Raw genomic sequence first — 26,251 nt, 5'->3', positions numbered from 1 at the left:
CTGAAAAAGGGGGAAAAGACCTCACATAACATAAGCCAGTGAGTGGTGGTTCTAGGACTCAAACTTAGACCTGAGATTTATCAAAGCCATATGACATGTTAACATGACCGAAAACACTAGATCCAGAGGGTCTGCTCTTTGATAGCACCTGGCCTCTAGTGACAGTTCTGTCTCTATGAAGGTAGTGTATTATGAAGCCAAAAAATCCGAAAATTAAAACAAAGTTTTATATGGTTAGTAATGCAAGTATTTATTTTTTGTCAGTTGAACACTAATGATCCACAAGCAATGTCTAACATCACTACAAATGTATACATGATCTCCTATGGCAGATAACCGATCAACCAAATTTTTAAGCTATGTATGCAACTTAGAGCTTACATAAGACTAGCACACTCACACTACACCCTGTACCTAAAGCTCAGCTGTGGTGATTGCTCCGTGGTTACAGGTGCTTGCTTGCAAAGCCTGCCGGTCTGGGATTCAATTCTCCAGTAAAGTCAGATGCACAATGTGGCACATGCATTTGGGGTATATTTGGCAAGCCCTAGTGCAACCATATTCTCTCTCTCCTCTCTCTCCCTCTTATAAATAATAAAATAATATTTTTTAAAATATTGTGGTTTCCCAAGTAGAGTCTGGATCTAGCCCAGGCTGACATAAAATTCACTAGGTAGTCTCAGGGTGGCCTCAAACTCAAGACAATCCACCTCCCTTGTGCTGGGATTAAGGGCATGTACCACCACACCTAGTATAGGTTTTAAAATTTTTGAGAAGATTATAAAGGGAAGAGAAAGGAAGGGAGGGGGTACTTAATAGGATGGTACTGTATATATATAAGAAGAATAATAGATTAATGGGGGTGAAAAAGCTCAAAGTGAGGTCAGGGGAAGAGACTAAGTAAAGAAAAGGTGGAGAAAGGGCTAATCAAAATCTAAGAGGATAGAAATAAATCATATGGAAACCTGCTTTATTGGACAATGGAATACTCAGGAGTCATAGATTGGTGCTAGAAAATTTTCAGTGCCAGGGATGGGATACCTTCCAGTGAGTTGTTGGCCAGGGAGGTCCCTGATGCCCCCAAAACAATACAGACTATTGCCGAGGCCCTTGGTTTCCCACCAGGAATAGATGGTAAGACCCTATTGCTGAAGACTCCACATACTTGGGCTGCAAGGCCACTGAGAAATCCTGCTGGAACTGAGCTAATAACCTCCTCCTTGTAGACCAGCTGACAGAAAGCTGGAAGAAGCCATTCTACATGCAGTTCAATGGGAGAAAGAGAAATCTCCAGTGAAGATACTCAACAGTGGACACTACAAGCCTTATGTTTGGCCAGCCAGGCCAAATGAGCCAATGGGTACAATAGTGGCATGTCTGTCATGGTGGAAACCAACTGTCCTCTAATTGGACTGGAGGCCTGCTCCATGGGAGGGAATACATCCCTGATACTGAAAATTTAAAACAGGGGTAGTCATGAGCCCTAGGGGTGTAACGTCTGCTGCTGTCTGCCTAAAAGTATATACTATGCTTATCACACTGCCCAGTAAGCACTTCTCTTAATGTTTATACCCTTATATTCATGCTACTCTCACTTTTGGTAGAGAATATTCTCATTTCAGATGGAAGTGACCTTGGGATGACTCAGAAGGCATCATGGTGCTGGAAAGAAGCGACAGGAGTGCTCAGTACTGCAATATCTCTATCACACCTTCCAAAGCTCAGGGTCTATTGTGGAAGAGGTGGCGGAAAGAAAGTAAGAGCCAAAGGAAGGGTAAGGACTCCTTAAACATGCTCTTCCCAGACACAAAATGGCCTGGATATCTATGACCTCATGGTGCCTGACACTACCTACACAAGACCATCATAATAGGAGGAAAAGATCATGACATCAAAATAAAGACAGACTGATTGAGATGGGGAGGAGGATATGATGGAGAATGGAGTTTCAAAGGGAAAAGTGGAGGGAGGGAGGGTATTACCATGGGATATTTTTTATAATCTTTGAAGTTGTTAATAAAAAAATATTGAAAACATAAAGTTCATTATCATCTTAAAAATCTCCATCAAAACTTCATATTATATTTTCTATCATTTGAAATTGAAACAATGCCAATTCATATCATTGTGGTTTTAAGAATATATTTCACTGTTGATTCAACTTTCACAATAATAAAATTATTAAAGGCCAAGTTCTTCTTATCAATGCAGTACCTCTGATTATGAGATTAGGAAGTGGTCAAAATTAAGCTCTAACATGAAATCCTGGCAAGAAAAAGGCAGTTGAACAATTTTTACAAGGTTATTTGAACAACTAGGTGTTGAGATTTTAAAACTGGCTTCTATCACAAATATTTTATGATATTTTAGCATTCTTTGGTAGAAAGGGGTTATAGAAATTCTCAGGATTAAAAATACAGTAAGAGGCTGGAGAGAAGGCTTAGCGGTTAAGCACTTGCCTGTGAAGCCTAAGGACCCCGGTTCGAGGCTCGGTTCCCCAGGTCCCACGTTAGCCAGATGCACAAGGGGGCGCATGCGTCTGGAGTTCGTTTGCAGAGGCTGGAAGCCCTGGCGCGCCCATTCTCTCTCTCTCTCTCTCCCTCTATCTAGCTTTCTCTCTGTCTCTGTCGCTCTCAAATAAATAAATAAATAAATAAATAAATATTTTAAAAATACAGTAAGATGAAAATGTAGGTACCTGTACTACATACAGCAAGACTTAGTACATACTTGGGTCCTAGGTGCCCCTAGAGACAGAGAGGAACTATCTAACCAACTCCCTATGTGTCGCACATTTACCAACTGGTAAACTATTGGAATAAGTAGTATAAAGTAAAATTCCTATATTCAGTTGTTTCCATTGAGACCTCAAGTTTACCAAGGACCAGTACTTACTGACTTTATAAAGACACAGTATTTTAGTGGCCAAAACTCCAAAGGCCAATTAATGTTCATTAGTTAAGCTAAAGATTAAAAGTCATAGAGTGAAATACTGTTTAAAGTTCCCCAAAGGCTTTTATAAAATTTTTGTCCGGACTGGGGAGATGGCTCAACAATTAAAGCCTCCTGTTTGCAAAGCCTATCTGCCTGGTTCAACTCCCCAGTACCCACTTAAAGCCAGACGCACAAAGTGGTGCATGAGTCTGGAGTTTGTTTGCCCTGGTATACCATATGCTCTGTGTCTCTGTCTCCCTGTCTCCCTTGCTTTCTCCCTCATTCTCACACACTGAATGATGTGGGAATTAAATCTGAGAGCAAGGGTTTGCAGTCATAGTTTCCAACTCTTGTCAATGTCAACACATTTGATGCTCTTACTACATTCTTTCCCTGCTGTCTGTGACCATACATGGTCTTACCCCTTTATCTAGAAAATCACAGAAGGAGAGAGAGAGAGAAGCTACTGGAACCAGAGGAATAGACTCCTCCCTGAATGTGCATAGCAACTTCATGAACCAACAACAACCGTGGGGTGATGATAAATCATATTTCCACATCTCAATGACAACAGAACTTGAATTTTTCTGGTCAATGAAATGATACAGCCTTGACTTCCTATAGATCAAGGAAGTATTCATCTCAAAATGTTTATTTGTGGCACAGACAGTGAGTGAGGATAAGTGTCCTGTCCATGTTGCCACCAAATGGGAAGAAACCTGCAGAGAGCGAAAAGCTCAAATGCCATGCTTTTTTAATAATCATCATCCTGCTCTTTGTTCACCACTACCATCAGTTATTTCATTCTTTTTCATTTTGATTAGCTTGAAGAAAATTTTCATTATGTTTTCATATATTTGTTTGCCTTCTCCCTTCTTTCCCTCTTCCCCCATTTTGCTTGCCCCCACAACTTAGCCTCCTTTCTGCTTTCAGACTACATGTTTCGTTTCTGTCCTTTCTCTACTTCATATCACCTCTTAATCCTCTCTGTCTCCTGTCTAGAATTATAGCCTAACCTCAGTATCATATCTCATTTACAAGTACACAAATAAGTTAGGATCCACATATGCTGGTGTCTGAAATGTGATGTTTGGCTTCCTGGGCTTGAGTTACCTCAGTGTAATATTTTTCAATTCCATCCATTTTCCTCCAAATTTCATAATTTCATTTTTCATTATAGCCTTCAGTCATTTTCTGGAGTCTGCTGTGTGTCATTTTCTGCATGGCTCTTTATACCTCCAGAGGACTTCCCTAATTCTACCTACAGAAAATACTTTTTAACCTGTTAAAGAGCAACTGCTACCCCATCTTCTCAGGATAGATACTAATGGGTTAAATTTTGCCACCAAACTCTGGAAGCAACCAGTAATGTTTCACAAGAGAAATTTAGCCAAAGCTTTTAAACTTTCTTTTCTCTCTGCTTTTTATACTCAATTACACATGTGCACGTGCGCACACACACACATGAAACTGAAGTCAGACAACAATATCTATCCAGTGATAACATGAAGGTACCTAAACTGATGGGACATCACATACCTGTAAACCCTGTACTTAGGAGGCGAGATCACAAGGCTAAGGCTGTATTGAGACTCAGTCTCACAAACAAAACAAACAAGGGCTGCAGAAATGGCTTACAGTTAAGGCACTTGCCTGCAAAGCCAAAGGACCCAGGTTCAATTCCCCAGGACCCACGTAAGCCAGATGCACAAGGGGGTGCACACATCTGGAGTTCATTTGCAGCAGCTGGAGGCTCTGACATGCACACTCGCATGCTCTCCCCCCTCCTCTTATAAATAAAGAAAAAGAAGAAAAATTTAAAAACAAACAAAAACCACCCTTGGATATCTGGGTGATATCACTCATGCTGTATAAGTGCTTCATAAGATGAACACAGTAGTTACTTTACAGAATAATTGTAAAGATTAAATGTCATATGTCAGTTTATAATAATAAGTTATAAGGCACTGTCAGCATCCTTCCTCGAATCAAACAGACCCTGTTGGTGAGTCTCTTGAAAGATTAGAAAAGCTCCAGTACTGGTCAGGCATTGGAGTGCATGCTTGATCCCAGCACTTGGATTAGGAGTCCAAAGCCAGATTTAGCTACATAGCAAGTTAAAAGCCTGCGTGGAGGGGAGGCAGGAGGCAAGGAAGAGGAAAAGATCCAGTCCTGCCTCATTATGCAGTCTCATAAAGGCACTATTGCCATCATATGAATGACTTAATCATAAACAGCCACACAATGGATCAGAGTTCTGGTCCATGCAATTTATGGAGTCAAATACCAGCAAAACTCAAAGCACAGCCCCTACAATGAGCAATGTTAATGAAGCACAAATACAATGTTGGCAAGCAAAAGTAGAAACAGAATTCTGATTAGCTCTACTAGTGTTTGCTCTTTCCTGTTTCGTACACATCTCTCATTTCTGTTTGCTCTCACTAGTTTTCCATTCCATTCCACGATCATATGCAATATGATTGAAAGAAGAGCAGTGGCTTAAATTCCTAGAAATTTTGTTTCATAAGAACTTAATTGTGTGGGATGGGGATGAATCTCAATGTTAGAGAGCTTGCATGTAAGAAGCCTTGTGGAAGACAGAGAGGAAATGAAAGAATATGAAAGTGAATCCAGAAAAGAAAGGAAATGAGAACAAATAAGATATCTGGAAAATTAGACAGTAAACTGAAGTTGGAAACAGAAACTAGCTAATTTACTCAAGCCCTCAGACAGACAGCTTCTAAGATATTTCTGCTGACAAGAACTATCAAAAACTCATACTGAAGCAGACCAAAAATGAACCCAACATGGCTCAGGGAAATTTTGCAGAAGAAGGGGCGGAAAGAATGTCAGAGTCACATGTTGGGTCATGATTTGCAGAGACATTTAGCATACCAATAACTGGGGACTAACTCCACAATGCATGACCCATTTACATCAACAAGGAGGGTCTAATGGGAGGGGGTAGATCATAGATGAGCCTAAACAATGGTACCAAACTGCCTGTATTTGATGAAAAGAAAACTAGTAAATCAAATTTAAAAAAAAATAAATTTAAAAAAAAACTCACAACATCATATGTCATATGAAGCCATCATACCCAAGCTAAAGGTGAAGAGCTGACAGAGAAATGTGAGGCACAGGTGCAGATAAGGATGTGAGCAAGGCAAGTGTCCATCAATGGGGAAAGAACAACAGAAGAGTCAAAGCTTGTCACCAGCCAAACATTACTGAACACTTACTCAATAAACCAGGTTTACCACTAGATCTAAGAAATATATGAAAATTCAAAAATCCCTCCTTGGGACTAGGGAAATGTCTCAGTTGAGCAAAATTCTTGCTGTGTAATCACGAGGAACTGAGTTTGGCTCGCAGCACACACAGCAGAACACATCTGAAATCCTAGCATTCCTATAGTGAGCAACATGTAAGGAGGAGGCAGGAGAATCCCCAGAAGCTTGTGGGCTGGCTGGTGTCTGCAGCAGAAAACCACACAGGCTCCCTGCTGCAAATAAGGTGACAGATGAGGACAGACACCCAGGATTTCCCTCTGACCTTATGCACACTGTGGCACATACGCACTTGCACTTACAAACACATACACACACACACAGAAATTCATAAATGAATAATAAATAAATAAATTCCTCCATATCTAAGGAGTCTGTCTGCTTCCCTTCCAATGTAGTCATCACACTGGGTAGTAATAAGTCAGGCATTCTCAGAAGCTAGTTGACACTGAGGAGGAACACAGCATATACAGTGGGTTTTTCCCTCATGGGATCTGCAGTCCAATAATTAAAATTAACTTGTAAATCAACTTTGATACAGCATGATCAAGATTATCTTACAAGGTGCTGCAGAAACTGGGAGAAAAATAACAAAATTCTAGCAAGAAGCAAGAGAAACCTTGGCATAGACAAACAGACCAAGAAGGCTTCACAAAACTGATGAGGCTAAAGCCAGGTCTGGCACAGTTCCAGTTAAAAACAAATCTTCCATAAATGCTGAGGTGGGCATGATCTGGAACACTGATCTGGAAGTTAAAACTCTAATTACTAATCAGCCCTGGCCCTTGAAGAGAACCTTCTTGTTCCCATTATAACTGTGCTTTCAACACAGAGCATCCAATCTCATGCACAACTCAAATGCATACATGGTGATATTTGAAAACCACTGCCTATAGACCAAGTCTGGCCTACCATTGATTCTGCAAATAAAACTGTACCAGAACAGTACCATGTTTATTGGTTTACATATTGTTGTCTATGGCTCAGCTGGGTAGTTAGATCCCTCATGCCTACAAAGTGGGAAAACTTGGACTGTACAGAGAAAATGTTTGTCAACTCTTGGTAATAGCTAGGATGTACACTTTGTACTAGAACAAAGTATACATTTATGTGCCTGAGAGTTCTTGAGAACACATTTTCACTGTCATATTGGATTAAAATATCTATGGGGGCTTGAGAGATTGCTTAGTGGTTAAGGCACTTGCCAGCAAAGCTAAAGGACCCAGTACCCACATAAGTCAGATGGACAAGCTGGCACATGTGTCTGGAGTTCATCTGCAGTGGCTAGAGGCCCTGGTGTGCCCATTTTCTTTCTTTCTCTCCCTCTCTCTCCCTCCCTCCCCCCCCACTCATAAATAAAATGTTTAAAAAAATACCGATGGTACATGATCAAGTACTGTGCACAATCAGATAGCTAATACCTGTGACTAACAGAAATGCATGATTAAAGAACAGTTGTAAAATATAACAAGAATGTCAACCAATCACAGATCAGTGTGCTCCAGCATTGCTTTGATGGGAGTTCTTACTTTACTGTTTGAGATATTTGTACAAATAGATTGTAATATTCTACATCAAAGCTGAAAATTACCTCTTAGAATAAACCTATCTAATATGGACAGAATAACATAAAACTATACATATTTAGACACAGCACCTTTGAAATAATAGCAATAATTACTGAATTGTAGCAAGGAACACTCATTTCATTACCTTACTATTTGGAATGCTATCTACATCATCAATGTAAAGAATATGAACCCTAAGTATCCATGGGTATACTTCCGAGATCTAAACTTGTACTAAGTCAGAAATAGTAAATCCTATCACATCTCATCTAATCCAACAGGCATAACTAATATAATGGCAAGAAGAATACCACCAGAAATCCAGTCTGTAGGAGTGAGAACTAAAGGAAAATTTACCAGAGGCAAGCATTTGAAAGGAGCTCTTTCCCATTTTCAAGCATGGTGTCCACAGAAAACAGTATGATTTCACTCACTGAAGGAAAATACTCACTTGCTTCACATTTTCAGCTAAGAAGACAATATAGACACTGCAGAATCCCAGCTGTGTTATCACCAGAAAAGAGTCAACCACACTCCTACAAAGAGATGTATACAGCAGTGTCACAAAAAGAAAGACAGCATATTTTATTTCATTTTAAAACATTTTTAACAGCATGTATTCTTTTTGTCTTAAACACTTAATTATCTTCTAAAAAATTCACCCATCTGTATGAACATGTCAACAAGAGAATAAAATGAATGCTTTATTAAGTACAAAGGCAGATTTTACACCACCATATACTTGTACAATTTAACAGTTCAAGGATACCCTCTTGTGAAATGATTACACACACACATACACATGCACGCACACACACTCACATACACATACACTTTATTTAATCTTCTCAGGATCAAGGTATAACTCAGTAGTAGAGTACTTTGCCTAGCACACACTAGGTCCTGGGTTTGAGCCTCAGCACTTAAAAAAATGTAAAATGAGTCATCTCTCCTACTTCTCAAGAATGTCCCCATCAACCCAGTGTACATGGTACCCTGTCAGTTCCAAGTCATCTGCAAACATGACAAGCATGCCTGGAGCTATCCCACCACAGTGGGCAAGGATAGGAGGCATGGCCTGAAGACCAACATCTACAGGCCTCTTCCAGAGCTTGACCAGCACTTAGATTTCTGTGAGATTCATGAGAAAGCTCCATACATACAGAGAATACAGAGAGGAAAGGACTGTCACCAGAGAAATGACATCATTTGAGCATAGAGAGTTCCAGCTACAACTGGCCATAGCTAACCATAAATAAATCTACTGACATTGTTTTTCCTATTATCTAATTCCTATCACATACATCTTTGTACCATGTTAGTATTTCATTGGTTGCTTACATTTTTTTCTGTTCCTGTACATCTGGCAGTTTCCTAGTAAGATTATGTAAGAAAATAAAATAACCTTATACTAAAGTTCATCCAGATCTCTGATATATTATGACCAAGCAGCTAAACACCACAACTTCATCTAAAATAACTACAACATTTTTCCAACTTTTAAAAAAATATATATTGTCTGGACTACAACAGAGTAAGACTCTTCCTAAAAAAAAAAAAAAAAAAAAAGTGGCTGGAGGACCCAGGTTCAATTCTCCTGGACCCACATAATCCAGATGCACAAGTTAGTGCTTGTGTCTGGTGTTCCTTTGCAATGGCTAGAGGCCCTAGCATGCCTATTCTCTCCCTTTCCCTCCCCCCTCCCTCCGTCTCTTCCTCTCTCTGTCTCAAAATAAAACAAATAAAAAGAAAAATATAAACTATTTTAAAAATAGTATTGAACAAGACTATGTCAATGGTTGGATAAGTGCTATAATTATAAACATCATGTAATTTTATCAACTATAATAATCCTGGAAGTATAAGTTCATCCGATAGTGAGATAGCTCAATCAAAATAGTAAATAACCAATGTCAGAAAATAGAAAACAGTGGAGTGATTTGAATCATTATATGAAAGTGGGAAACATGAAATATATTTTATTATATCCCTACAATTTTCCAATATTTTTACTTATGTCTTATTTTATTTATATGCTTCCATTTTAACATAATCCCAACAACTGAACACTAGACATGTGGTAGTTCTTACCGTCCCCACGCTGCTTGCTTCTGGAGACAATTCCAAGGGCTGACTTCCATCGCAAAACTCACTGTGTCACTGTAACCCAGTGTTGACTTTTTAAACCTATAATTTAATCACATATATGCAGAGGAAAAAATATTAAGTTCATTCATAAAGCCAGAACTTCAAATACTTGAAACTCATGAATGCAGGGCTCCACACTGACAGATTTGTTTTCAAAATAGGAAGATCTGGATACTTGGAGATATGCTGCATGAGATTTTACAACGTCTCTGTCCTTTTCCTTTACTGCTAATCTATCTGTAAAATTCAGAAAACACAGTACTCACATTTCACTGACTTAAATATTCCAAATAAAAAGCATCAACTATATTGCTCATGTTCAAACTAATGCTTTTTTACAATAGCATGGTTTAATATATCTGTACATGCCTCTACAATTATTTTCACATAAACTATATCATATAATATTTAAAATAACTTCACTAAATAGTTGTTACATCTTCATGCTCTTCTACTTTCTTCTTCCAAGCATGCATTGCAATTTAAACATAATCAGTGATTTAACCAGCTTTATTTCCAGTCATCAGTCAATAAAATCTACAGTATAACCACCATGTGCATAGTATTTATATTCTATTGTTGGTATTGTAAGTAAACAGAGATTATTTAAAGTATATGGGAGTGTTTGCAGTGGTTACATTATTCTAATCTACTAGAATAGGAAATAATTTTAAGACTGGTTCATTGTTTAGTAGAAGCTCTTCACTCTACAAAAATTAAAATGGGTATGTTATCTCCCTGACCATCCAACATGCTACACATGAATAAGCACCATTAACGGTGCTATACCCCAAAGTGATACTAACAGTCAGTAACTAAAAGTATACCACTACCTCCATTTTTGCTGCATTGCTTTCCTGATTTTTCCACTTACAGTACATTAAAAAAAAAAACCATCCTATTTCACAAATAAGATACCTTTTGTAAGTATAGTAAGACCTCAATACCCAACAGTTCCTTATTTGTGAATTCGACCACTCATGTATTAAAAATACATGAAAAAATGTATCTGTATTGAATATACACAGCCTTATTTTTCTGGTCATTAATAAGTAAACAATATAGTATAACAACAATGTGTATAGCATTCATTTTCTATTAGGCATTATATGTAACTATGAATTATTTCAATTATATGTGAGTAGGTGTAGTGACTACATCATTTTATAAGAGAGACTTGAGGATCCACACATTTTAATATTCACAGGGTTCCTGAACCAATGCCCTGAGATACCAAGAAAAACTATAAACAGATTTTGACCACATTTAGTCACACAAAATGGCGCCCTATTCCATGGTCACAATCTAGATGTGTCTATACATGGATGAAAGGAAATACAACTTCTAGCTGCAAAACACACTAGAAATGTGGGACAATGATGCTCTAAATACACAGCTTTAAAATAAATTAGACTTAACAAATCCACATTTACCTCTGACATAGAAAGTGACTGCAACGTACCAATATGTGCATACAGTGAACAGAAATGATTCCTATAAACACAAGGCTGATTGGTCCCAGCTGTGGAGGAGAAAATTCATAAGACTTAAATACTCATCTTTTAAAAATTGAGTAATTTTATAAATAATGAGTCAATGGACAACTCATTTTTAGAGAAAAAATATCTGTTGAACAAAATTAGTCACTTCCAAAATGAAAATTAATAAATACTATATAGAAAGAATTTCAAGTAATATTTAGGATAACCACATATGACACTACCTGATCCACTTGGCTACATATGCCTTTGGTTTAGAGAGCAGGCACGCAGCATAAAAGGAAGGACTATAACATCACATTCAGTATCTCAGAACAGGCCTATGCCATCAGTGTTCACTGTCATATGCATTTATAAATCATTACCTCAATGACAAAAGCAGAGAATCATACTTCTAGAATACACTCCTATACCACTTTTTTTTAAATTAATTTTCTATTCTACAAATACAGGAAGTTTGGTACCATTATTAGGCTCATCCATGACCTACCCCCTCCCCATTGGCCCCTCCTTGTTGAGGTATGCGGGTAGTGCATTGTGGGGTTAGCCCACAGTTATTGGTATGATAAATGTCTCTGTATAACATGACCCAACATGTGGCTCTGACATTCTTTCCTATACCACTTTTTGAGAACTAACAACATGTCAGGAACTATGCTTGGAAAGTAATTATTTCAGGCTGGTATGATGGCCCAGCTATTAAAGATGCTTGCTTGCAAAGCATGATGACCCATTTTTGATTCCCCAGTACCCATGTAAAAAGCCAGAAACACAAGGTGCCACATATACCTGGAGTTTGTTTGCAGTGGCAAGAGGCCCTGGCATGTTCATACTCTCACACATACATTTACATTCTTGTTCATATTCCCCCTCCTTCCCTCCCTCCCTCCCTCTCTCTCTCTCTCTGTCTTTCTCCCTCTCTGTCATAAATAACAATATTTTATTTCAAAAAGAAAATTATTATTCTTAAAGTATCACAGAAAAAAATCATTTATTTGCCAAAATTAAAATGATACCTATGCTACTCAACTATAACCAAATAAATGCCAAAGATTAGTTTAACAATCAAAAATTTATAATTACTTTAAATACAGGTGGACATAACAGATAAATTTAAAAATAGGTAATAATTAAAACTTTTATAAGCTAGTCAATTTAAAAATTGTTACATGAGCTGGAGACATGGCTTAGCAGTTAAGCGTTTGCCTGTGAAGCCTAAGGACCCCGGTTGGAGGCTCAATTCCCCAGGACCCACGTTAGCTAGATGCACAAGGGGGCACACGCATCTGGAGTTCATTCGCAGTGGCTGGAGGCCCTGGCGCACCCTTTCTCATTCCCTCCCCCCCCCCTTACTCTCTCTGTCTGTTGCTCTCAAATAAATAAAAATAAACAAAAAATAAAAAAGAGTTACAAATATAATTTCATTACTTCATAAAAGAATTCTCAAGATTACCAAATAATTACAGTAACTGCCTCTAACAATGATTTAATATTTGTTTTTAAAAGATAATCTCTGAAAATTCAAAAGTATAGTAAGGCATAACCATATCTGAAAAAATAAATAAATTCCTGTTTTTGGAGTTTTTTGGTTTTGTTAAATATTGAAAATAAGTAATTAAGTAAAAAAGAAAACAAACATTCTCATTTTGGGTTAAATACCACTATTACAGTTCACATACTGGTGTCAGTCCAACAGCCAAATGATCATGGAAGTGTCACTTGACAGTTTATATTTGATGAGGCTGTCACCTCAGTGATTTTTAAGGATGGCTAATTGGATCTCTAGTGATCATCAGCTTACCACAATGCCTGCATTTTTTATTGCCAATGGAAGTCCTAAAAGGCCAGTTCCAATGTTTCCTTTAAGAAGATGCATAAGAGTTTGTACAAATCTGAAAATAAAAATTGTTAAGATTTTAATATTTTAGAACAAAATCATATGCTCATACATTTACCATTAGAATGAAATTGGAAAGACATCTAGACAATGAACCAAACGTTTTTCTATCCCACAAGTAATCCAGAAGTCCCTCTTATTCTTGTCTTACCTTTACTGACTAAAAAGAATTGCCTCACACACACTAACTCTAGCCACTCGAGTACCCACTTCTCTTAACACTCCTTGTCCTCTCAATCAGATCCCCTTTATGGTGGTTTGATTCAGGCATCCCCCATAAACTTAGGTTGGTACCAAGAGTGGTATCATTGCTGCTTCGTCTGACTATGTGGTTTTGGCCTTCTGGAGCTGCTTTGCAGGAAGAATGTGGAAGGATGTGAAACCTTGGCCTAAGAGATGCCCTGCAATGCTGCAAGTACAGCTTGATGGACTATTCTGGCCAGAGGTGAAAGGCCTGAATGCAGTAAGAACTATGGACTATGAGGTTTGGCTTGTGAGGGTGAGAAAGAGCTTTCCTGGGACTGGGCTAGAAGCAGTTTGTGTGAGAGGTTTGCTGTTATGCCTGTGTCCTGAGAACTTGTGCAGGGTTGTTTTGCATAGAAATGCACTGGTATGAGCAGAGGGATATGGCACAGAAAAAAAAAATGAAATATTTGGGCCAAAACTGCTTCAGCTACAATTAAGAGATTATAACCACTGAGATTGGGACAGCTGACCTGCATTGGGACAACAGGGAGAAAGCAGTCTTTTTAAGGGGCCTGAGTGCTCAAGGGGTATCCTGTTCTTCAAAGTCTGTTTCATCCCCCTCTGGATTAACAAACTGGTAACCCACCTGGTATTGCAGAGTATAAGAAATGCAGAAAAGAGAGGAGCATTGAATTTGCAGCACGATCTTGTGTTTTAGAAACAGCCGTAGGCAGTGTGAAGCAGGTTTGTTGGATACCTGCACAGAGACCCCACCGTGCCATGAGGATGAACCACTGATTGCAGTGGAGACCCAGTAGACATGCTGGGTCCACAAGATGGCTGCTAAGGAAAGCTGCCATCCCCAATGAAGTTTTCCAGGACTGTGAGTAGCCTATCTGGAGGGATGGAATTGGAACACCAAAGACTTGTTGCTGGTTAGAATTATCGGACTTGAAGATTTGTCACTGACTAGAGTTGTAGGACTTGGAGCTACAGAGTTTGATTTTTGCCTTATTTAAATCTTGTATTGGTTGAATATTTCTTTGCTATAGCCAATGCCATCTTTTGGAGTGTGAATGTGTATTCCATACCATTATGAGCTCTGGGGGGATATTTTGGTATTATGGCTCAGTTAAAAGTTCTTGGACTATGGAAATGTTTGAACATAATTAGGATTGATAAAAAACTATGGGGACTTTTAAAGTTGGACCGAATGCATTGTATTTTACACTGTGTATGGTTATCAGTTTATGGAGGCCAGGGGTGGAATGTGGTGGTTGGATTCAGGTGTTCCCCCATAAACTAAGGTGTTCTGCATGATAGGTTCCCAGCTGATAGTGATTTGGAAACTGACACCTCCTTGAGGCAGTGTATTGTTGTGGGTGGGCTTATGGGTATTATAGCCAGCTTCCCAGTGTTTGGCACACTCTCCTGTTGCTTTTGTCCACTCGATGTTGGTGAGGAGTTGATGTCCACCCTGTGTTCATGTTGTCGTTTTCCCCTGCCATCATGGAGCTTTCCCTCAAGTCTGTAAGCCAAAATAGACCTTTTTTCCCCCCACAAGTTGCTCTTGGTCAGGTGATTTCTGCCAGCAATGTGAACCTGACTGCAACACCCTTCCTTCAGTATACACAGCACTTAGCATGCAACGTCACTGGGCTGATTTATATACGATGCTCTGTAAACTAGGTTTCCCTCCCAAATGGACTGAAAACTCCTTGAAAGTGGAGACGACATACTAGTCACCTTTGTGGCAGCTAGATACCTAGTAAAACACCTTGTCTACAGAAGACTGCAAAGTACACAGGGTGAAAGGGAAAAGGGAAAGGCAACTCGAAGCACTTACGAGATTCCGCCCTGGTCTAGCTGGTAATGCTTCTGCACAGGCAGGAGCTCCTGCTCGTGCTCCTCATCTGACGTGCCATCAAAATTCTGCTCATTTATCAAAGGCCTCATCACATCCATATCTACGAGACAGGAAAACAGCTTCACTAACGGTTCCAAAAATGAGGGTGCACTGGGCATGGTGGTACATCCTGACACTACACAGTGAATTCTAGGTTAGCCTGGGCTATAGAAAGACCCTACCTCAAAAAAAAAAAAAACAAAAACTGAGGGAACACTGCTATCAATACTTTATACCCTGTTCCTTCAGTCATTTCTGTATCTACATCTTACATTTAAAAATACAATCAGCAGCAGAATTCATTGTCAATTCTTTGCCAAGGTTTCCTCAATTAAGATGTAACTGGAACTTTCCATACCTTCTAGAAAGTGCTTCAGAATGGCTCTGTATGTGGGGCTTGCTAGAACACAATGTACACACCTCCACCAGAAGTTTCTGACTCAGTGGGTCTGGAGTAAGGACTAGGGGTGTGCACTTGTAGCAAGTTTCTGCATGATACTGAGGCAGCTGGTATGGGGACCACATGTGAGGACCACTGCTCCGGCACATTCTTTCGGAACAGCGTTCTCAGGAATCTTTCATAATATGACCATATGAAGTAATGAGTTTCACTCTGGAATTTTTAAAACTTTGTTTTGCTGCTTTTGTTCCCTAATCTCCTCTTCTACTCCCCTACCCCCTTTTTGTCCCTCTTCCTATTCTCAGTCGCCCTCCTTTGGCTTTAGAATCACATGAATTCTATTAGACTCTTTTTCTCCCCCCAAACTTTTTTCCCCTCTCATGGTCCTTTTCTAGTTTCATGACCTATGTCTCTTGCCTCCCTCCACACAAAAATATGCATATATAAATTTAAATTTAGGGTAAACATATGTAAAAACATGGAATTTGTCATTTTGAATCTAGAATATTTCATTTAACATAATTTGCAGTTTCATATTTTTCCTGCAAATGTCATTTTAATTTTCTTTATAACTTAATAAAATTCTATTGTGTATATTACCACATTTTCTTTATCCATCCTTCTGTTGATTAACATCAATGCTTATTTAATTTCCTTATTACTATAAATAGAGCATCAATAAGCACAGATATGGACTTACCTCTGTGGTAGAACTTAGAATGTTTTTGGTATATACTCAAATATGATATAACTGGGTCATATAGTAGTTCAATTTTCAATTTTGTTAATTTTTTATCTTTATTAATTTGTTCATGAGAAAGAGAGAGAATGTCTAACCTAAATCCTCTTCATCTTCCCTCCTTCCCTCTCCCTCTCTCTCTCTCCCCCCTCTCTAATTCCTATATATTAGTTATCTTTTTTCTTCATTTTCTTAGGGGGCACTGACCTGTAACTCCCAGTACCAGCATGGGGCTATCACCCACAATGAGCTTTTGATCAGAGAAACCTACAAGGTTTTCTAAAAGAATGACAGATTTCTGTAAGATTACTTGATGACCCACCAAAGGTTTGTGGTAAGACCCTGTTGCTGAAGACACCATATGCAGCTGACACGTAAAATGGAACAGCATGGCTGGAAGCCAGGAGAGAGTCAGTCCCCAGATAGTCAGCATATCTAGTGCCAGAAAGTGCTACATGGGCGACTGGGGGAAACAACCAATATCTGTCCAAGCAACTCATGGTCCAACCTACTTAGCAGTAAATAACCTGGTGTGATGCCCACACAAGTGCAATAGTGGCACACAGCCATGGTGGGGAACCAACTGATCTTGATTCAGCTAACTGATCCCCTCAGTGGTACAAGACCCATAGCTGGAACTAGGAAACAAGTCAAAACCATATCCAAACATAAGACCACTCTCCAATATCAAGTTACCATCAATTATGGGGTACAAAAGGACCTAACCTATTAAACTCCCTATAAAAAAAAAAGTAAGGGTTATCTCATTTGTCCTGGTGCTAACTTACTCTCCATTGGAGAATCTGCTTCTCTTTTTCAGATAGATGCAGATCCTAAGGAGAGAGCCACCCCATCATACCTCAAAAGGGCCCTGACTGAAACTAAGGAAAAATGGCGAAACAAGCAAGGGTGCTGTTTTCCTGATGAACTGGATACCAACACAAGGGGGAAGGAGACCAACAGAGAAAAATCAATGCTTACCAAATCAGAGAGCCAGAGCCCCAGAGGCCCCCAACACCTCATCACTGAAGCAGGCCAAAAATGAACCCAACATGGCTCAGGGAAATTTTGTGGAAGAGGGGGAGGAAAGAATGTCAGAGCCACATGTTGGGTCATGATATGCAGAGACATTTATCTTACCCATAACTGTGGGCTAACTCCACAATGCACGACCTATATCCCTCAACAAGGAGGGGCCAATAGGGAGGGGGTAGGTCATGGATGAGCCTAATAATGGTACCAAACTGCCTGTACTTGCACAATAGAAAACTAATAAAAAAAAAAAAAAGAAAAACATACAGCTCAGAAGGAAAAAAAATGTATCAGTTCTAAATTTTAAGTTTATTTTTATTGGTATCATTGGGCAAATTTATTTTTAAAGTCTCTAGGCAAAACCTGAAAATCTGAAATTTAAAAATGGCCTATAAATACTAATTATATAATTCATAGTCATTTTTTTAAAACAGCATTATGAAGTTCACCCTAATTCCCACACACAAGTTAGCTAGGCTCTCAATTACTCTTAAATTTAAATGATTTAGCATTGTCTTATTTGAAGTTGTTGGCCTGAACTCCAACAGTTACACTCTGCTATGATTCTTAAATTCCTTCTTTCTCAATTGTGATATTGTCTAGGAAACATTAAACATGAATTACTGTGGAAAACTGCTTTACATATATATTTCATTACTTTAAATTCATTTCTTTCATCTTTTATGACTTCAAATTTCTAGAAAAATTTTAATAACTGTTCTAGAAAGTTCCTGTAAATTTCTCTCAGTGAAATTTAAAGGAGTTCATTTTTAAAAATTGAAACTGAGAGAAAAAATATCTTAACAATCAGAGATTTAAGTATATGTTTGTATATTGTTCTGATTCTACTATATAAGCAGAGCTACCTGATATGACATGTTATTAACTAAGTTCTGCCTGTGTGCTTAAATATACTTTTTATTTTTATTTATTGGACAGAGAAAGAGGGAGAGAGAGAGAGAATGGGCACGACAGGGCCTCCAGCCACTGCAAACAAACTCCAGACACATGCGCCCCCTTGTGCATTTGGCTTACGTGGGTCCTGGAGAGTCAAACCGGGTTCCTTTGGCTTTGCAGGCAAACGCCTTCACTGCTAAGCCATCTCTCCAGCTCTAGAGTATACTCTTAAGGGCAGTTTTAATAAGCTCCATGACTTTTGGACTGGAGAGATGGCTTAGCGGTTAAGCACTTGCCTGTGAAGCCTAAGGACGCCTGTTCGAGCTACATTCCCCAGGACCCACGTTAGCCAGAAACACAAGGGGGCGCACCCATCTGGAGTTTGTTTGCAATGGCTGGAGAATGGCCCTGGCGCACCCATTCTCTCTCTTATCTGCTTCTTTCTCTCTCTCTCTGACCCTCTCAAATAAATAAATTAAAATGAACAAAAAATATTTTTTAAAAAAGCTCCATGACTTTTCCAGCAGTTTTAGTCTTCATAAGCAAAGCAGCACCCAAGTAACTGTACCTGACAAGAGCCCCAACTTGAAGTAAGACCCCACTTAAGCCTGACCTCTAGAGGCGAAATCTGCTAAAAGACAGGCTCAATTAGTATTTGTAAATGTCAGCAACTCCATGTAATACTAATTATAAAGTGCTAAATTCTGTTCCAAATTTAGGAATTCAAATATCGTAATATTGTCTCCTGTGCAGCTTTTAGAAAAATGTAGCCAACATAGTTTTATGTTTAATGCAGATAATACCGTTTTTGTATGTTTAGCTCTACAGAAAATAAAGTAATATCATTTTCCTACATTTAACTCTAACTTTTAGCAAAGCAATATATGTATGAGCTGGTACTGGCTAGGATGCTGCATAGGTCATCCAGGCTTGCACACACTGCCTGCTTTTATAGAAACTCTGGGTGCTTTGATGTGGTTGAAAAGCAAAGCGTCAGGATGTAGCAGATTAACCTAGGATGCTGAAAAGTTTAAATCAGTTTCACTCACAACTACAATCCCTTTCCTTCAAAAGGTTTCTTCTCAGGTTCAGCCCATATCCATCACCTCATATCCTCTGCCAGTTATCTCACACTCTCAAATCAGAAGAGATGCAGTTAGGTGTGGATTAAAAAATTTGCATTCCAGTCTCTGGGAACCTCCTGTGACATTGCCTGAAAGATGTAGACGTGGAAGTGGTAACAGTGTTCCCTGCGTAACAGATTCCCTGCTTGCTTTCACTTGTAAAGGACAAATTTTCTGTGCATAATTTGAATGTGAGTGTCCCTCACAGCCTCGGGTATTTGGGTTTAACCCTCCTACTTAGTCCCTAGCTGGTGAAGCCTTTGGGAGGTGGAGTCCTGCTGGAGGTGGTCTCTCACTCAGGACAGATGTTGAGGTTGGTTAGTGTAGCTGTATGGTCAGAGTCAGCCCACTCTTGATGCTTTCTCTCTCTCTACTGTGGATGTATGATGAAATAATCCAGTTTCTTCCACCATGATGAAACTTCCCCTCAAAACTGTAAGCTTAAAATAATCCCTTTCCTCCTATAAACTGCCTCTGCTCAGGTGATGTGTCCCAGCAATGAGATGCTAGCTGCTACATCCTGCTACTGAGTGCTCCAGGAGCTAATGCAGAAGGATACAAGCCCTGCCACAAATGTCACTGCTTCTGACCTTCTCAGGAGCTGCTTCTGAAACACTGGTATGAGTCTTACTAATATCTCCTGACAACAGCAGCCACCAAAGGTCAGTGTCTCTATTCATTAAGGGAGCTGAAGTCATTTTTCTATTCACTATTACAAACAGCAATGGGGCCCCAAATCATGTATGTTAAACACTTCCAAATGCTGGGAATAGAGCAATTACAGAAACTAAAAGCAATCAAACAAAAAGCCCTCCACTCTTAATAAGCATTAACTCTAATGAGGGAAGGAGAACATAATTAAGACAGTGAGTCAAACAGAGGTGAGCTTCGTGCTAGAGAAAGGGGGGCCTATAATTCTAGGGTAGCAAAGTCAGCCTCCCTGAGAAGGTGCATTTGGAGAGAAATCAGGAGGTGCGAGAGTGTAGGTAGATGTTTGGGGAGAAGCAGCCAGGCAGTGGCCTCTCCAACAAAATTTATCTCAAGATGTGGAGCCTGGTATATTTAAGGAGCTGAAAGGAGGAAGAGAAGTTAAAGGTGAGGGAAGAATGGGTGACAGCTTGGAGGTGAGGGAGACATTGTGTACAACCTATGAACCTGACTCTCAGGGACAGAGAGAGCCACAGAGCAGTGCTATCCAACAAAAATATAAGGTAAATTACAAATACAACTCACAAGTAACCATGTTTATGAGATAAAGAAAACAGGTGAGATAAAGAAAACAGGTGAAGTAAAATGTAATGGTGTATTTTATTTAACCTGCTATATCCAAAATTTATCATTTCACCATAAACTCAACAGAAAAAAATTAAGATATTTGTTTCATGTCTTCTCCACTAAGTGTCTGAAATTTACATTTGGCACATTTCAGCTTGGCACACACTGCCACCGGTGTCTGCTGTGCTGGGCAGCAAAGCCTTGGGGACCTTTCAGCAGAGGAGTCACAGCTGACATCTTACCCAGAGTCCTCTGACAATGAAACTAACAACTTCTACCTCACAGGGGATTTGTGATGGTGAAATGGAGTGACATAGAAGAGGCAGGGGGCCAAGTCCGCAGCACTAGTAATCAATGAATACTATAAGAAGAAAATGATGCTTTTCAGGACTTTAAAGTATTAATCTTTTATTTATTTATTTATTTGAGAGCAACAGACAGAGAAAGAGGCAGATAGATAGAGAATGGGCACGCCAGGGCCTCTAGCCACTGCAAAGGACCTCCAGACGCATGCGCCCCTTGTGCATCTGGCTAACGTGGAGCCTCGAACTGGGGTCCTTAGGCTTCACAGGCAAGCGCTTAACCACTAAGCCATCTCTCCAGCGCTAAAGTATTAATCTTTTAAATAAATTAGAAAAATAAAAATTATTGATCCTTACATCCTTATATCCTGTACTATAAGACTAAAAATGTCAGAAATAGAAAGTATGGTTGTAGCCGGGCATGGTGGCACATGCCTTTAATCCCAGCACTCAGGAGGTAGAGGTAGGAGGATCACCATGGGTTCGAGGCCACCATGAGACTACACAGTGAATTCCAGGTTAGCTTGGGCTAGAGTGAGACCCTACCTTGATAAATCTAAAAAAAGAAAAGAAACAAAGAAAGTAGGGCTGGAGAGATGGCTTAGCAGCTGAGCACTTGCCTGTGAAGCCTAAAAACTCAGTTCAAGGCTCAATTCCCCAGGACCCACATAAGACAGATGCACAAGGTAGTGCATGCATCTGGAGTTCATTTGCAGTAGCTAGAGGCCCTGGCATGCCCATTCTATGTATGTGTATGTGTGTGTGTCTACCTTTCTCTGCCTCTTTCTCTCTCTGTCACTCTCAAATAAATAAATAAACAAAAAAATTGTAGAAAAGAAATAGAAAGTAATAGGAAAGTAATTGGAAAATATAACCTGGTAAAAGACAACAAGTAAGAAGATATGAAATAAAACTTGGACACTCCAGAACAATTAATTTTAAAACTTCTATGATACAGTACACCTTATACATAAAATGCATTATTTTACAATGTTTTTGATGTAATTTAAGGCCTAGTACTACAATGGGCAACTGAAAAAGTTGTAATTACTACAGCTAAATACTAATAATGATTATAAAATAAAATACTACTAAACAGTGGATATTACGCTACTGAGACATAATTATTTCTATTTATAAATGGAGAATCTATATATTAATAGTAAATATCAGTAGGATTCAATATTATGTACCATACCTAAAATATGCATGGTATGTATAAATTAATGCACATAGTATATACAGATAAATGAGACGTTCTATTGTAAAAAAATTTTTTTAATTTTTGATTTTATTTATTTGTCAGCAGATAAGAGATAGAGGAAAGAAAGATAGATAGAATGGATGCACCAGGAACTCCAGCCACTGCAAACTAACTCCAAATGCATGAGCCACTTTGTGCATCTGGCTTTACATGGGCACTGGGGAATTGAACCTCGGTCATTAGGCATTGCAGGCAAGCACCCTAACCACTTAGCATCTCTCCAGCCCTTAAATTGTTTTGTTGGTTATTTTCAATCAAGGAGAAGCAGAAAGAATGATCATGCCAAAGCCTCCCACCACTGCAAATGAACTCCAGAGGCATGTGCCACTTTGTGCATCAGGCTTTAAGTAGGTACTAGGGAATCAAACCCAGGTCATTAGGCTTTGTAGGCAAATGCCTTAAATGCTTAGCCATCTCTCCAGCCCTGATGAAATACTCTTAAGTTAGGAGGGTATGTATGCTCTCTTATACCCCGCCCCAGAAAGTTGGTTCAACCTCAGTTTCCTAGCATAAAATTACCTTAAATTCCCATTTGTTGTTAGACTAAAGAAAAATGACAAAAACATAGTAACCTATGTTATTCTTAAAAATGTCTGTTACTGAAGACCCTTGGGGCAGGGGAGAGGGGGCCTAAGAGTACACCCTTTTTATAAAAAAAAATAATACTAAAAAAAAAGTTCTACGCCTCTAGTCATCAGGGAAATGCAGATTAAAACTACATTGAGATTCCATCTCACTCCTGTTAGATTGGCTACCATCATGAAAACAAATGATCATAAATGCTGGTGGGGATGTGGAAAAAGAGGAACCCTCCTACACTGTTGGTGGGAATGCAATCTGGTCCAGCCATTGTGGAAATCAGTGTGGAGGTTCCTAAAACAGCTAAAGATTGATCTACCATATGACCCAGCTATAGCACTCCTAGGCAAATATCCTAAGACTCATCTCATTTCCTTAGAAGTATATGCTCAACCATGTTTATTGCTGCTCAATTTTTAATAGCTGGGAAATGGAACTAGCCTAGATGTCCCTCAACTGATGAGTGGATAATGAAGATATGGCACATTTATATATTGGAGTTCTACTCAGCAGTAAAGAAAAATGAAGTTATGAAATTTGCAGAAAAATGGATGGATCAGGAAAGGATTATACTGAGTGAGGTAACCCAGGCCCAGAGAGCGAAGTGCCACATGTTCTCTCTTATATGTGGATCCTAGCTACGGATGATTGGGCTTCTGTGTGAGAAGGAAAAAACTCAGTAGCAGAGGCCAGTAAACTAAAAAAAGAGATACAAAAGGAAGAGAAAGGAAGGGAGGAGGGTACTTAATAGGTTGATATTGCATATAAGTAAGTAGAAAAATGGATTAACGGGGGTGAAAAGGCCCAAAGTGAGGTCAGGGGAGGAGACTGAGTAAAGGAAAGGTGGAGGGAGGACTAATCAAAATATAAGAGGATATAAATAAATCATATGGAATCCTCTGATTTTGGACAATGGAACACTCAGGAGCCGTAGATCACTGCCAGAAAATTTTCAGTGACGGGGATGGGATACCTCCAGTGAGTTGTTGGCCAGGGAGGTCCCTGATGCCCCAAAAACATTATAGGCCATTGCCAAGGCCCTTTGCTTCCCACCAGGAATAGATGGTAAGACCCTATTGCTGAAGACTCCACATACTTGGGCTGCAAGGCCACTGAGAAATCCTGCTGGAACTGAGCTGATAACCTCCTCCATGTAGACCAGCTGACAGAAAGCTGGAAGAAGCCATTCTATATGCAGTTCAATGGGAGAAAGATATACTACCAGGGAAGATACTCAACAATGGACACTACAAGCCTTATAATTGGCCAGCCAGGCCAAATGAGCCAACGGGTGCAATAGTGGCACATCTGTCATGGTGGAAACCAACTGCCCTCCAATTGGGCTAGAGGCCCACACCAAGGGAGGGAATACATCCCTGATACTGAAAACTTAAAACAGGGGCTGTCATGAGCCCTAGGGGTGTAACATCTGCTGATGTCTGGATAAGTGTACATACTATGCTTATCAAACTGCCCAGTAAGCACTTCTCTTAATATTCATACCCTTATATTAATGCTACTCTCACTTTGGGTAGGGAATCTTCTCGTTTCAGATGGCAGTGACCTTGGGATGACTCAGAAGGTATCATGGTGCTGGAAAGAAGTGACTAGAGTACCAAGTAACATCACGATCACACCTTCCAATGCTCAGGGTCTAATGCGAAAGAGGTGGCAAAAAGAATATAAGAGCCAAAGGAAGGGTAGGACTCCTTACAACGCGCTCCCTCCAGATACAAAATGGCCTCGATATCCATGACCTCATAGTGCCTGACACTACCTACACAAGACCATCATAAGAGGAGGGAAAGATCATTACATCAAAGGAAAAGAGAGACTTATTGAGATGGGGAGGGGATATGATGGAGAATGGAATTTCAAAGGGGAAAGGGGGGAGGGAAGGTATTGCCATGGGATATTTTTTATAATCATGGAAAATGTTTTTAAAATTTGAGAATAAAATAAGATTAAAAAAAACAAATAATACTGTTTTAAGTCTGTTACTTTCATTCAGTAATTTAATTGCTCTACTGATAAGCCAGTAATGAAGAAGAGAATTTCTGCCCAAAGATTTCAGCTGACACATTGGGAAATTCTTGAAACAAACTAAATGTATCAAAAGATTGCTAAATTAACAACTGCACATCCAGTTTATAAAGTGTGACACTGACTTTAATTATGGTTATGAGGTCTGGATCCTTTATATATAAGGGACAATTTTGTTTAAATTGACTGGAGGAAACATAAGAACAGTATGACTGCAATAATGTTTAAAAAATAACAAACATGGGCTGGAGAGATGGCTTAACGGTTAAGCACTTGCCTGCCAAGCCTAAGGACCTATGTTCAATATCTTTCCAGATGCCACATAAGATAGACACACAAAGGTGACTCAAGTGCAAAGTTTCACATGCACACTAGGTGTACAAGCATCTGGAGTTCAACTGCAGTGGCTGAGGCCCTGGTGTGCCAATTATCTCTCACTCACTCGCTCATTCTTGCTCTCTTTACAAAAATTCCACAAAAAAGAGGAGGCAGAGGAGGAAGAACAGGAGGATGATAAAACACCTTTTCCAGTTAATAAACATGTGCATGGTGAGCATATCACTTTTTTTTATTTTAGAGAGAGAGAATTGGCATGCCAGGGCCTCAGCCACTGAAATTGAATTCCAGATGCTTGTACCACCTGATGGACATGTGTGACCTTGCACTTGCCTCACCTTTGTGTGTCTGGCTTACATGGTGTCTGGAGAGTAGAACATGGGTCCTTAAACTTCGCAGGCCTTAACCGCTAAGCCATCTCTCCAGCCTTTCAACCACTGATTACAACATAGCTAAATCTCAACTTACCCAATGTCTTTCACTGGACTGGAAAATCAGATAGTAACCTGCCTTTCCCTATTAGAAATGTTACAATGAAAATCTGATTTAAAAATTTATTACATGATTTGTTTCCTTAAGAAATATTCTAGAAGTAAAATAACTGGATGAAAAGACACACGCTTTGGGGGAAGGTCTTGAGATTGGGTCTCATTCTGTGGCACAGGCTGGACTGAAACCCTCTGTCACCCAATAACTTACAGCAATCTTCCTGTTTCAGTCTCCCAAATGCTGGGATTATAGGTGTGTACTACCAGACTTAGATTTATTATCTTTTTAATAATATCATTTGTATATTACATATATTTGATGATAATTACCATGCTCCTACCAA

The 26,251-nt window shown here is 39.3% G+C and overlaps 1 protein-coding gene across 4 annotated transcripts in view; it reads right to left on the bottom strand.

Annotated features, from left to right (window-relative positions):
• Nucleotides 1–26,251, bottom strand: part of Slc36a4 (solute carrier family 36 member 4) — a 50,641-nt gene that overhangs the window by 22,911 nt on the left and 1,479 nt on the right. For 2 of the 4 annotated variants that reach the window (XM_045145539.1, XM_045145540.1), the window contains exons 2-6: nt 15,369–15,489; nt 13,241–13,331; nt 11,374–11,462; nt 9,884–9,979; nt 8,244–8,328 (exon numbers count right to left, since the gene is read on the bottom strand). In XM_045145539.1, the coding sequence (XP_045001474.1) occupies nt 8,244–8,328; nt 9,884–9,979; nt 11,374–11,462; nt 13,241–13,331; nt 15,369–15,489 (482 nt within the window). Of the gene's footprint in view, nt 1–8,243; nt 8,329–9,883; nt 9,980–11,373; nt 11,463–13,240; nt 13,332–15,368; nt 15,490–26,251 lie in introns of those variants that run through there. The other 2 variants (XM_045145541.1, XM_045145542.1) reach the window with 2 other exon arrangements.

The sequence above is a fragment of the Jaculus jaculus genome, chromosome 3 (assembly GCF_020740685.1).
Source record: "Jaculus jaculus isolate mJacJac1 chromosome 3, mJacJac1.mat.Y.cur, whole genome shotgun sequence".
NCBI lineage: Eukaryota > Metazoa > Chordata > Mammalia > Rodentia > Dipodidae > Jaculus > Jaculus jaculus.
The sequence above is the reverse complement of the archived record's forward strand: the minus strand, read 5'-3'. Positions and strand labels throughout refer to the sequence as shown.